Consider the following 13,138-nt stretch of genomic DNA (forward strand, 5'->3'; position numbering starts at 1 on the left):
ACAGAAGCACCTATACTGAGACTCTGACAGGGAAACCCAAGATGGCCACCAGCATTTTCGAGCAGAGCGGGGAGAACCACAGAGCTTGGTTGACACCGGTGGAGAGTTCGGAAGTGACCCGAGTTTTTTTTTTTTTCATCCTTTTTTTCTGGCAGCGGATAATCTGGTTTAGACACTGCACAACGGTTTGCTGGGTCAACTGACCGCGGTAGCTGCAGAGGACAAAGAGCGGCCCGGCCGAGCCCAATTGAAGCTGTGATTAGCACAAGCCTGTCCACAGCCAGACTGTGTCGACATTACGAGCCGCCTAAGGTAAGCGGGCTGTGACAGGCGAATTGAAGGAGGAAGCCGGTTGCTGGGCATCCCGAACACAGAACAGTGTAATAGTATGCTGAGGTACAGGGCATGTGGATGAAGTACTATCCTCCCTTGTTAGGCATTTCTGCATGCTGGTGCCTTCTTTGGGCTAGCCTCGGCCCAGACACACCATCGAGGGACACTTGCCGTGGCATGCGCGGGTTGTTGCCTGCAATACTGCTGTGATTAGACATTATGATAGTCGCACAAGACGACTCCCTGCTGTCCGAATACTAGCACCAAATCAACGGATACTACCCCTGATAACACGTTCTCCCCCAACAACCAGACACCTGATGAGCCTTGGACAACACAACATGCACCGCAAGGCATATTGGACTGCAGGATGAGCAGAACTCTGAGCAACCAATTCCGCACCCATACTGGAGCACCATTTAAAAGGTCTGCGACTACGGCATTGCTTTCGGCACCTAGACACACTGGCTGGGATAAGCCAAGACTGGACCATGCTTTCAGACACCAGTAGAAAGATTGGGCCCTGCATACGAACGACTTGAAACGAGCACATGACTTGAATATTGCTGAGACAGCCCATATTGAGCATATTCAACAACACCATTTGAATTTACGACGACTACTGGCCTACACTATGAACTATGTCTCCCACCAAAAACAAGCACAAGGGTACTATTATAGATTCCTTTGTTGGTCTGGGGAAGTCTTCACTGCCAGACCCAGCAATAGAAGCGGCACTGGGAGGAGCCCATATACTTCTACCTGACCCACAAAAAGATAAAGTGCTTGCGGCTATAGCTGCTTTACGGTCCTCCCTGGAACTCCGAATTAACGAGGTGAAGGTGGCTGTCCAACTGCTCTGCCAAGTTGTGCGATCGCTAGCCGAACGAGTGACAACTATGGAATCACTTTTGAAGGACACTGTTACCACAACTCAGGACCTGATCACCCGGATGAAATCCTTGGAGTCCAGAAAGTGCATCCTAGAACAAAGAACCGAGGATACGGAGGGCCGCTCTCCCCAAACGTCAGGGTTCTAGGGATACCAGAGGGCATTAAAGGCAGAGACCGAACGACATACGCCGAGAACTTTTTCATGCAGGAGGTGGGCCTTGGAAAACTCTTGCAGGGCTTTGCCGTCAAGTGGGCCCACCGGTCCCTACAGAAGAGGCCTCCGCCGAGATCACACCCTCGCCCAATGATTGCTAAAATACTGAATCTTAGAGGCCGGAAAGTGCTCCTACAAGTCTCTATAGAAGGGGGTAAGATGCAGAGGGCTAACTGTAACATCGCCATCTATCCAGATTACACCTCTCTAGTACAGCAACAGAGAAACAGATTTGTGTCAGACAAGGCTACGGCAGAAGGGGATAAAATACATGCTTATATACCCGGCTAGACTGAAAGCCCAGAAGCTGTGTCTATGTGGATGGAACAAAACAATATAGAGACTCAAGATACCAACCCCGAATCAAGACTTGGGGTCTTGCGCCCTCCCATAGGTGGACGTCAACAAATAATGAATCTCACTACTACACAACGACAACTGGAAGAGACTTAGGGCAGATCTGTTAGTTTACATGCTACACCCAAAAATGCCTGATTAGATTAACAGCCGAATGATAGAACAGTAACCTTGAGAGTGGATCTGGAATGGTTTTGGCTACTCACTGTGAAAATTGTTGTTACCTGGTCGGAGCGGGCGACAACGTCCACTGGGTGACAACTGGACTACCCCGATCCATATGGATTGCCGCCACAACCCTGTTGACGGCCTATTGAACTGGTGCCTGAGAATGATACCATCTTCGTTAGGCACTGGTTTGTCCAAATGGGATGGACCATTTGGACATTGTTTGCACCCCACGTTCAGGGGCTTGTTTATGTTTTGTTTAATATACCCAAATTGCATAACAATGCTCGCTTTGCTCTTAAAGACACATGCAGAAGCTTGGGTCAGAGGAACTTTAATATCACATCATAAATTGTGCGGCACTGCATCTGCCGAATGCAGAAGTAAAATGGCCATGTGTGTTTTGCTGTATGGGGGACGGGTTTGGGTTGCTAGACCCTATGGCCATATAATGACAACACTAATAGGTCATGACGCACATTAAACTTTTGACATGAAAATGTGAGGCGTCTTGGTACTTCATTCCGCAGAAACAGAGTTAAATCATACCTCCAGCGCAAAAAGATATCCCACTTGACAGCTGAGGAACAAGAAGTAGTGGTAAACTGCTGGGGTGGGTCTGTGTACGGGCCCCATACTCTAGGTTTGCCAGAGGGGTGCTTAAATGGATCGCAGACTCTCTTCAATTTTGCCTATTAAACACTGATAAAGATGTGGGGGGCTGATACATAATACTGCGGGGCCACCTTGGCAGTAAAGAACTATCCATTGTGAACTCTTATTTCCCCAACCACACGATACCAACATACATACAGACGCTGTGCGCGCACATTGCCTCACAAAGTGACGCCTTTTTTATATGGGGAGGGGACTTCAATTGTGTACGAGACGTGGTACTAGACAGACCCGCACTTCCCAATAGTGGCCAGTCCCCAACAATCGCAGCACTGAACATAGCGATTGCTGACTTAGATCTTGTAGATGTCTGGAGGGAACTTCACCCCCGGGGTCATAGTATTTCTTTTATTCATCGCCACATAAATTGTACACCAGGATAGACTGCGTCTTTGCTGGATCTAGTCCGCTATCTGAATTTGTTGGCGCCAAATTTATGGGTTGCATAATATCTGATCACTCCCCACCGATAGTCTCATAGGATCAGGAGACACCTCAAACCCCCATCCCAGCATGGCGCATGCCCACAGATGCACTATTGGATGTTGCCTCTACAGAACAACTTTGGGTCATGCAGAGCTCCTTTTTGAAGGATAACATTGGTAGTGTGAGTAGCTGGGGAACTATTTGGGAAACTTTGAAAGTTGTAACCAGGGAGATTATTGCTGGAGCTGGAGCATCCGAAAAAAGCTGAAGGGGGGACTGGAGACCCTTGAAGCCAAACTGAATGAACTAGAGAAGCTGAATTCTGTTGTTTTATCCTCTGAGGGAGAACTTAAGGAGATTGGATCTAAATGCCGAGCTGCATGGGAGAGATTGTCAAGGTTTGAACATGCAGCCCGGACGGCCCGAACACACACTGAAGATCAGTCTGGAAAATGATTAGCTTGGCTATGAAGACAAGAACACCCTAAATTACTGATCACGCTATTCTATGATGAATGCGGGCCCCCTGGAGAGCACAGGCAGCGAACAACAAGATATTTGCTCATTATTATGCCAAACTGTATAGCCACGACACATAAATATCTCCAGTAGAAATAGCTGAGGTCTTCACAACAATCCAACTTCCGAAGCTCACTAATAGCAAGTGGGATCATTTAGACCGGGCTTTCACATTACAGGAGTTGGGCGAAGCGATAACTTCTCTTGCGTCAGGCAAGACGCCAGGAAGCGATGGCCTCCCGGCAGAATTTTAGAAAATGTACCTTCGAAGAAGACTTGCACATTGGTTCACTCCTGAGCACTATGCATGAAACATTGGTGGTCCCCATACTCAAACCCGGAAAGCCTGCTGAAATATGTGACACTCATCGCCCGCTGGCTATGTTAAACCATGACGTAAAGCTGTTTACTACCATGCTGGCCGCACGTCTCTGTCTGTGTATTGCCACATTGATACACTCTGGCCACAGTGGATTTGTGCCAGGACGTAACACCACTTTGAACTTGTGCAGATTAGAACTCTTCGACCAGACCAGTACCTGTACTGAACACTATGTGGTGGCATCGCTAGATGCTATCAAGGCTTTTGACTCAGTGTATTGAGAGTGGATAGACGTAGCATTACAGGGCTTCGGGTTTGGTGTGAACTTTACATACTGGGTTAAATTACTGTATACCTCCCCCACAACTAGAGTACGTTCTGGCTGGTAAATATTGGGACAGTGGGCAATACATAGAGGAGCACGACAAGGCTGCCCGCTATCACCAATGATTTATAGATTAGCTTTTGAACCAATAGCACCATATGCGAATGATGTACTATTATGCTTGCGACAACCGCAGCATAACCTACATATAATATTGGAGGTGCTGAACGACTTTACCAGACTGTCAGGAATCTCCTTCAATTAGCTAAAGTCATGGCTTTTTCCTCTGGCAGGGCTATGTGGGTTCGACGTGGCTGTCTTACCAGACTGGGGCCTGAAATGGGAACTACACTCCTTTAGATATTTGGCATACAAATTACACACCTCCCTGAAGAAAGGCACATGCTTAATACACAAAGTGCAGCGGAAGGTGTGAAGAAATCAATGACATTCTGGTCTCGCCTGCCCCTTTCCCTTATGGGCAGGGTAGCCATTACTAAAATGATTGTTCTCCCCAGTTTCTTATATAGCTTCACTAATGTCCTCTTCAAGATTTGGAAAGTACACTTTGAGATTTTCTGTCAGGATGAAAAGGCAAAGATTGGCGATCACTGCCTTGTCTCGCCCCTGTGAGAAGAGAGTAGTCCAACTAACGCGCCACAAATATTATCTAGCTGCCCAGCTACGTTTCATCACAAAATGTCTATCAGATGATCTCACATCTGAGCATGAACCACTTAACAAGTTGATAAGCCCTGCCCAGCTCAGAGAGGTCCTTTGGTCTACAGAAAAATGGAACCAAACTCAACCACTTGCACTACGTGTGGGTAGACAGATTTTGTCCAAAACACTCAAGATACTTCAACTCCAACACCCCTACTCTCCCAACATTCCAATCCTGGCTGGTACATGTAATAATTTCAATGAACTAGAGGCTGTCCGGTGCTAGGACTGGGTCGGCATAGCCACTTGGGGGGACATGTATGAGAGCGGAACATTTAGAGAATCGACTGACCTTATGCAATGGGAGGGACTACCGTGTGGGCAGTTCCTGAGGTACATGAGAGTAGCAAGGGTTGTGAAGCGCAATTGGTACGAGTAGCCTACTGAGCCACATTCAAACTCCTTCTTGGCATTAATGTATGAATTAGAAGACGGTTGGAGGCCCGTTTCAAGGCTGTATAAATGCCTTCTGGACGGTACCAGCATTAAGCTCTCTAATCTGAATGCACGCTGGGAGGTTGATTTGTGTCTAGAAATTATGGACCAACAGTGGACACCGACATTGGGCTTTGTTAAAATGTATCACGCAATGCTAGATTTATGCTTATACAGGGAAATGTGGTTACTCGCAAAAAAAAGATGCACACTTTAACTGCCCCCGGTGTGGCCACAACGACGCTCATCTAATGCACATGTTCTAGGAGTGTGTGGTGATGCAGCATTTTTGGTCCCGAATTAAACCGACCTGTGAGGGAGCTAGGATTAAAAGATTTCAATGGAAACCCCTCAAATGTCTACTGGGTATATACCACAGGCTGAGCAAGCATAAACATGGCAATAAATCTATGAATTTAGCATGCATACTGGCTAAGAGATACATAGCAACAGCGTCTCAAGCTTGATATTGCGGTTGTGTGGGTACTTGAGTGCAGAGCATTGGTCAAATGGTCTTTGTGGGACATCTTACTTGCTTTCAATAAATGTGCTGACAATATGCGTACATTCTAGCTGACCGTTTCAATTCACTTGATTTTCTGCCCGGTCGTGAATGCCTATGTCTTACCTGCTGTTGGTGGACATTGCAAGGAGTATTGTTCAGATTTTGCGTTTGGCAACTGTAGAGGGTGCCAACATCCTTCCTAGTTTCACATGATGTCATGTTGTCCCAAACCTCTTCATGAGCACTGTTACCACCTTGGAAATCCTGTGGCATTTCCTCAGCCACGTCAGTGTGCAACACAAGGGACGTTTTATCCATACCCATAGTGTCATGCACTTTGATCACCCCTCCCTTTCCACATCATGGTCCCCAGGCTCTGGAGGCAGTGCTTTAAATTCACTGTTGCCATGTCAATGGAATGGTCTGTGAAGAAAACGGGTAAGAACATTTCAAAAGCGCCCGCTGACCAATCCTTGAAAGCAACATCCAGTGCTCATTGGAATACTCTGCAGCAACAGATTTCCACACTTAGCTTGGTTCAATGATATCAGTCCCCTTCAGGCCCTCCAGAATACCCTCATCCATTGCTCAATCTTGCAAGGGCGTTAACTACAAATGCATTGGTGAGCCTCCACTGGTCCCTTGGCTGTGCTCTTGCACTTCCATGGCCTTCTCCCCCAACTCTGCGCCTTAGATCATGCCATCTCTTCCTGGGCTCTTCCACATCACACTTCGTAGTTCCCACTGGATTCACATTTTGAACAATTCTCATCCAAAGTTTATTTTTTACCTGTGTGACAGGGTCAGCATCAAGGGAGAGCAGGGGACCCATCCAGTGGAAGGTGGCATAATATGGCAGTTGCCAAAGCAGTTTCTACTTCAGAGCTGGGGTGAGGGAGTTGCGAGTGGGGAGGGGCCCAGTCCCAGGCTTACATGGGAGTGTGCTGTGTAATGTAACAACATTGGCACCATTGTCTCAACCACAATGCTTTACAACTTTACAATGCCTCTTCTCTTTTCCTCTCAGAAGCATGCATCCCAGAAGATCTCCAACGGTGGCAGAGAGAACCCAGACTAGAGTCCTATGGAAAACTAGAGCACTGCACAGCACTTACCGTCATCAACCAGTCGTGCAGAGGCTTCAGTTCAGTAGCGCACAAATGACAAAAAGAAAAGGAACTTTGCCAAATGTACTCCGCAGGGAAGGCCTGCACAACGAGAATGAACTTTTCCCTTCCCGCTTGTAGACCATGACGAAAACCTGAAAAGGTGATGGAGCTAAAAGCTGTGTTGTCGAAACCCAACCCCCTGGGGAAACGGAGACAGGTGACTGCATCAATCAGTGGGAAGGAGGAGACTGAATGAGGGCAGGCTGGTCTATAAAAGCCAAGCCAGATAGAATGAGAATGAAAGGTGTTCAGGTGAGGTCAAGGGTGGACAAAAAGATCCAGGCAGTGAGGAGCGGATGGTGGAGAGAGTTGGTGCAAAGATTGTGGCAGGTAAAAGGGGGAGGGGATGTGTGTGTGTGTGTGTGTGTGTGAAGGAGAGAGAGAGAAGAGAAGAGAAGAGAAGAGAAGAGAAGAGAAGAGAAGAGAAGAGAAGAGAAGAGAAGAGAAGAGAAGAGAAGAGAAGAGAAGAGAAGAGAAGAGAAGAGAAGAGAAGAGAAGAGAAGAGAAGAGAAGAGAAGAGAAGAGAAGAGAAGAGAAGAGAAGAGAAGAGAAGAGAAGAGAAGAGAAGAGAAGAGAAGGTGGTGGAAGGAAGATAGAAAAATTGAAGGCGGGTAGTGGAGAAGAGCTAGTAACAGGGGGGAAGGGTGGAGTATCAGCAAGGAGGAGATAGAAGGCAGAGGAGAGTGAGACCTGTGGAGAGAGCTAGAAAGGGAGAAGTGAGTATAAGAACGGTAGGAGAGAGGGAGGGGAGAGGAGAGGATAAGAGGAGAGAGGATTTCAAAATGTTCTTGTTTGAAATCCTAAGAATAAGGGTCCCTTTAGAAAAAACCCTGAGGGAGAGAGATAGAAATGGCCAAGGCCATCAGGCCCTCCTTTAGACCAGATTAGACCCACACTGTAGGGATTTCCATGCTTTAAATTCCTGTCTCTGGAAGTTGTTGTGGAGAATAGGGATACCTGGGCTAGGGTAGAGAGAGCCAACAGTAAGGTGAAGTATAGACCATGGTACACCATAGACCACGTCCACCACAACCACCTGAGAAGCCTACATTTATATATAATACATTCTGGTGAAACCATATCCTCTTTTTGTCTGTGGATCATTGAGGCCACCTGTGACACCTGTTAAAGGTGTTTTGTGGCCATGCTCCAAACCTCCCATGCGCATGATTGCACAACTCGGAAAGAAGCACCTCCAGCTCACGTTCTGAAAATGTGCATTCTTCTTCGAAGACTGCTCCAGGACAAGATGAGGTGGCTTGAGACCCGATCAGCAGCTCTGGGACAATTGCAGACGGCTGGGGGTGGCAGCTGAGCAACACTATCCCGACATATGCGATTGGCTTCCATGTCACCTCCGCATACACAAACATGCAGAAATGGCAGTGACGCTCCAGAAAATGACGCACATGCAAAGTGCATCAGTATTTTCCCATTTACCCCCATGTAGTGTACCGTAGGTGCATCAAAGGAACTAAAAGAAAAAAAAAAACAGTCGCACATATTTCTGAACATGACAGCGCACATCTTAAAGTAGCATAGCACGGTGCACTGCGCCTTGTTCAAAATTACCCCTTTTGTGTCAAGTGGAGAGGAATAACCACAGGTTGCAGTTATCAAAACAAAGTCTGCAAGGTCTAGAAGAAATCGGTTTTCTGCCTAAGTACCAAAGCAAGAACCACACTTAGAACTGCTGCTAATCTCCTACTTCCAACAGTGAGGACTAGTTACTGCATCTTTGATTTGGATTAAGACTCCCACATTGTCTCCCACCCACTGACTCTGCTGGCTAGGGCTGATGGCATTGTAGCCCATAACATCTGGAGAGAAAAAGGTTTCGGAATGCTCCCCTGGTGCATTGCTAACCCATGTTCATGTCATCCACACAAAAGGCATTCAATCTGATCATGTGATAGGTCTTTCAGGGCAACATTCATTGGAAATACAAGTGATGGCCAGATTATCATTAAGAAATGGCTGGCGTGTTTAAAATGTAAAGCAAACCTTTCCTACCTGGTTTTGCCCCATTCCATGACAGCCATATAAAATAATTCGATGTCCGGTTACTTCATGTTCATTTGGAGGATTATAATCGAAGCAGTAATTGGCCATTCCTTTGTTCTTCAGCTAAAGGAAAACGTATACTTTCACCATTACAAAGCAAGAACAATACCAAGTGTTCACCAATTTTTAGTCAAACTGTATGGCAACATATTCATCCATTGTGCTCAATTTTCCGGTCATGTGAAAAACAACAAAAATACTTTACTTAAGAAATACACGCCTCCATGGAAGACATCCACAAGCTCAATACCTGCCTCTCATTGATGAAATTGCGGATGTCCCGTGCTTGCCTCAAGCTCAACCTCTCCAAGACTGAATTCCTACTGCTAACCAACAACACTACAAACCCGAACATCCAGATCTGGCTCTCTGCTAAGCACCTTGAGGGCTTCACACACCAGCTGGGCACTTGCCCTTGGGTTTGACATCGACAGAAACTTATCATTCCCAGAGCACATAGCAATTAAGACACTAACGGCTTGGTACCAACTTGCTTTCATCAAGCCCTTCGTCCCAGAAAACAACTACAGATCTGCTGTCCAAGCCTTGGTCCTCTCCCACTGTAACGCTTACCTGTGGGGCCCTGCAGGAGCGCCTGGTCCGGACTGTGGATGTGTGTTGCTGGATTCAGTTATGCTGATTGTCCAAAACACTCTCCCTCGGTGCACTGTATGGTTAAATGCCCAGCGAACAGAGAGATCGGAAGTGGTTAGGTCTGGGTAATGATGGATTAGGCTGCTGGGATGATTCTGGAACCCTCAAGGATGGACCCTTGATATCATCATGAAGTTGGCATCTCTCCAGTTCCTTCACATGCTTTTGAGTCTTTGTAGTCTGTATAAGAGTAGCTATGAGGCCAATCTGCTACTAGTAAGGTTGCAGCGCCTCAACAGTCTTAACAGCCACTCCTTGTTGATTGTGCTTGTTCAACTATGAGGGCTTGTTTCAGCAGAGTCCAAATCAATGTGTTTAATAATGTCACTTTCTTATTTCTAGGTCCGTAGTGGCTGCCACATTGGATCTGCCTTGCCGGGCTGCATGTGAAGATTCCCTGTGTGTCCTGAGTACAGAATTCTGGTGAATACGGTCGAGGGCGGAAGCAGAGGGGTGGCGTAGATGTCCACTTATTTCGAGTCTCTTTGTGTCTTGTAGATGCTGCGGAGGAGCCGCGCTGGAATCCTCTGCGTTTGAGGTTGCGGCGCTGATGAAGATGAATGCAGCAGCGCAGCCGTGCTGAAGCCGTAGTGCTGGAAACTGCAGCACTGGACGTTGCAGGTACGGCGAGCCGCGCTTGAAGTTGTGACACGAGTCAGGCTACAGCAGGTGAGCTCCCATACTCGGGCAGAAGCGGATGACAGGAATCCCCGCATGGATGTTGGGACAGGAGGCAAGCGGTACGCTGCCTGAGAGCAGCCAAGGAAATGCTAAGCGCTTGGTGTGGCCCAGGGCATGGCTTATATAGCCCTGGGCTGCACCCAGCGCAACACTAGACCACCATGGATAATGTTGTGTGGGAAAACGGGGGCCATCTTGCTATCCACCTGATGGCTGAATCTGCAAACCATCTTGGAAGTGGCGACCAACCACACCAACAGTCAGTTAGACACTTCTGGTGCCAGCTGGCAAACCTACGGGTCCAGACCGTGCCAGTGGTGATCAGAGAAGTTTGCTTGGGGATCATGACACCTACCTGGATGGTGGCAATACCCCCTTTGAAGGCCTACCAGTGTCTACCCTGGCTCCCCAGATATGTGTCCTGCGTGCTGCAGCATGACTCAAAGGACCACATAACCCTGACCCTCATCGAAGTGTAATGGCTCCCGCTGCAAGCCTGTATCATCTTCAAATCCTGCTGCATTATCTACAAGACTGTCAGCCTGGTGTCCCCAGTCTACCTCAACGTAAAACTCTGCACCTCTGGAGCCCTACGATCCACCAGAAGGACATGTGGATATTTGAACTGCTGCAGTGCATGAAGGAAAACAAAAAAAGAAGATAGGCCTTCTCTGTCTACACCCCAAGACTCCGAAACCTCCTCCCCAGCAACATCCGACTCGCCCCCTCATTTCTACAATTCAGGAAGGAGCTTGCAACCCTCCTTTTCAAGGAATGGATCTCCCCTAACACCGAAGTCCATATACCATACACTCCACACCATACCCGAGACTGGGTGATCTGATCTCCACAGTTTCCCTCAACGGGTTACTTGTAGACCTATTGCCCTCCCTCCCCTGTTAGATCCCCACTCCCTTGTTTCTCTGCTCCCTAGCCTTGTTCTTTCCCCTATGATCGTAAAGCATGCCATTGCTTCCCGAAGCAAGGCCCACGCTAAAAAAATACCCTAATAATAAAAATAATAACAATACAGCTGGCTATTATGACCAGACAGACTAGGAAGAAGGTTTACAGGGTGTAAGCAAGGCATGGTATCAACAGCAGAGACAGACACAATAGATGCAAGTTTCAAAAACCGTTATTTTGTATTTGATAAGGGTGGGAATATTCCTAACGGGCTCTAACTAGAATGGGAGTAATCTCGACCATTAAACAAATTACAAACAAGTCAGTCTAGACAAAATAAAAAGGCATATACTAAACAAAAAAAAACCAAAAAAAAATACCTCCTTCTCAAATGACAACCGTGTAAAGGGAATATAAAAAGAAAAAAAATAGTGTCTTAAAAGAAATGTCAGAATGGCTTAGGTAACAACTCCCTTCCCCACATTCAGAAGCACAGGGTCTCCAGAGTTTCTTGAAAGCATAGGTGATTGGCACAATTCTTTCAATCGGGCACCCTTTGGCTTACTGGTACAATTCAACAGTTCAGGCTTGGGCTTCAAGCTTTTGACAGTTCAACAAGTTCTTTAGGCTTTGTCCGCCTTGCCACAAATGCACAGTTCAACTCTTAACTTGTACTTTACCACAATTCAACAGAGGCTTCCCTGCGCCGGGCTCGAGACTGTCTTTCTTTTCACAAACCTTTGTATTTTCACTCCTCACATGGGTCTCCCTCTGCCAAGCTCAAACCCTCTTTTCTCTTTGTGGGGGTCCCTTCCCCAAGTTTAGTTCCATACAACTTTTATCTTACTTTACTTTTACTGTCGAAAACTTCAGAAACTGCGAGGATTTTACGCAGACCTATGTCTGACCACTTCGACCTCTCTTTAAACAATTTAACAATCTTCATCAACTCTCTATATAATTTCTTTATTTTGCCCTCTTGGCATGCTTAATGTTCATACTTTGCCCTCTTGGCGTATTTAAAGTTCATATACTTCGGTTTTCCACTCAATCAACTTTCATTCAGGATTGCAGTTACTTTCTGGCCTTCGTTTCCCGCTTTATCACAACTTCGAACACTTTACAGAGACTTTCGAATGTGCAATTCCGCCTTGCAGGACCACTCTATTACTTTGTATACTATCATCACAGTTAAGCAATTGTCTTTTCCATTACGCGTTTATCGGCACACGTGCAACCTTGAACTCTTGTTACAGTTTCATGTGCCTTTAACACAGACTGGGCATTTGTTGCCTTCAATAACTCCCTGGTCGTGTTAATTGGATATCTTTCTTCAACGCCTTTGATGTAGCAGTCAAGGCCATTCCAATACCTCCTCTGCTCCTCCTCGACTTCGCTGTTCACCCGGGAGTGGAGCGTACCACCTTGAAGCACTTTGAAGGTATATCCTTTCTTCTCAATCGGTTTCAGTCTTCGAACGCTTACGGCTTTCTAAAAGTATGGAATTCTCGCCTGGCTCTCCCTCGTTCTAGGCAAGTGCTGATCAGCTCCTTGCACTTCCAACTTCGATAGCCTGGTTTGTATCAGCCCCGGAAGAGCTGCTCCTTCTCGTACCCAGCCTCGCTCAGAGTGTGCCTGTGCGTGCCACCTTTTATCCTGACATGGAGTGTTAATAAGTAGCAGGTGTGTGTAGTTAGGATTACGTGCCCGACTCTTTCTGATCTCATTAATGGGACAGAGCCATTGCAAGTCATTCGAGGTAAACTTC

General features: G+C 46.9%; 1 protein-coding gene across 1 annotated transcript in view; it reads right to left on the reverse strand.

The window, feature by feature from the left end:
* GALNT12 (polypeptide N-acetylgalactosaminyltransferase 12) overlaps positions 1-13,138 on the reverse strand; it is a 548,792-nt gene that overhangs the window by 154,725 nt on the left and 380,929 nt on the right. The window contains exon 8 of the mRNA XM_069620610.1: positions 9,079-9,192. Within this exon, the coding sequence (XP_069476711.1) occupies positions 9,079-9,192 (114 nt within the window). The remainder of the gene's footprint in view (positions 1-9,078; positions 9,193-13,138) is intronic.

This window comes from Ambystoma mexicanum, chromosome 5q (genome assembly GCF_040938575.1).
Source record: "Ambystoma mexicanum isolate Mex_15411 chromosome 5q, UKY_AmexF1_1, whole genome shotgun sequence".
In the NCBI taxonomy this organism is placed as follows: Eukaryota; Metazoa; Chordata; class Amphibia; order Caudata; family Ambystomatidae; genus Ambystoma; species Ambystoma mexicanum.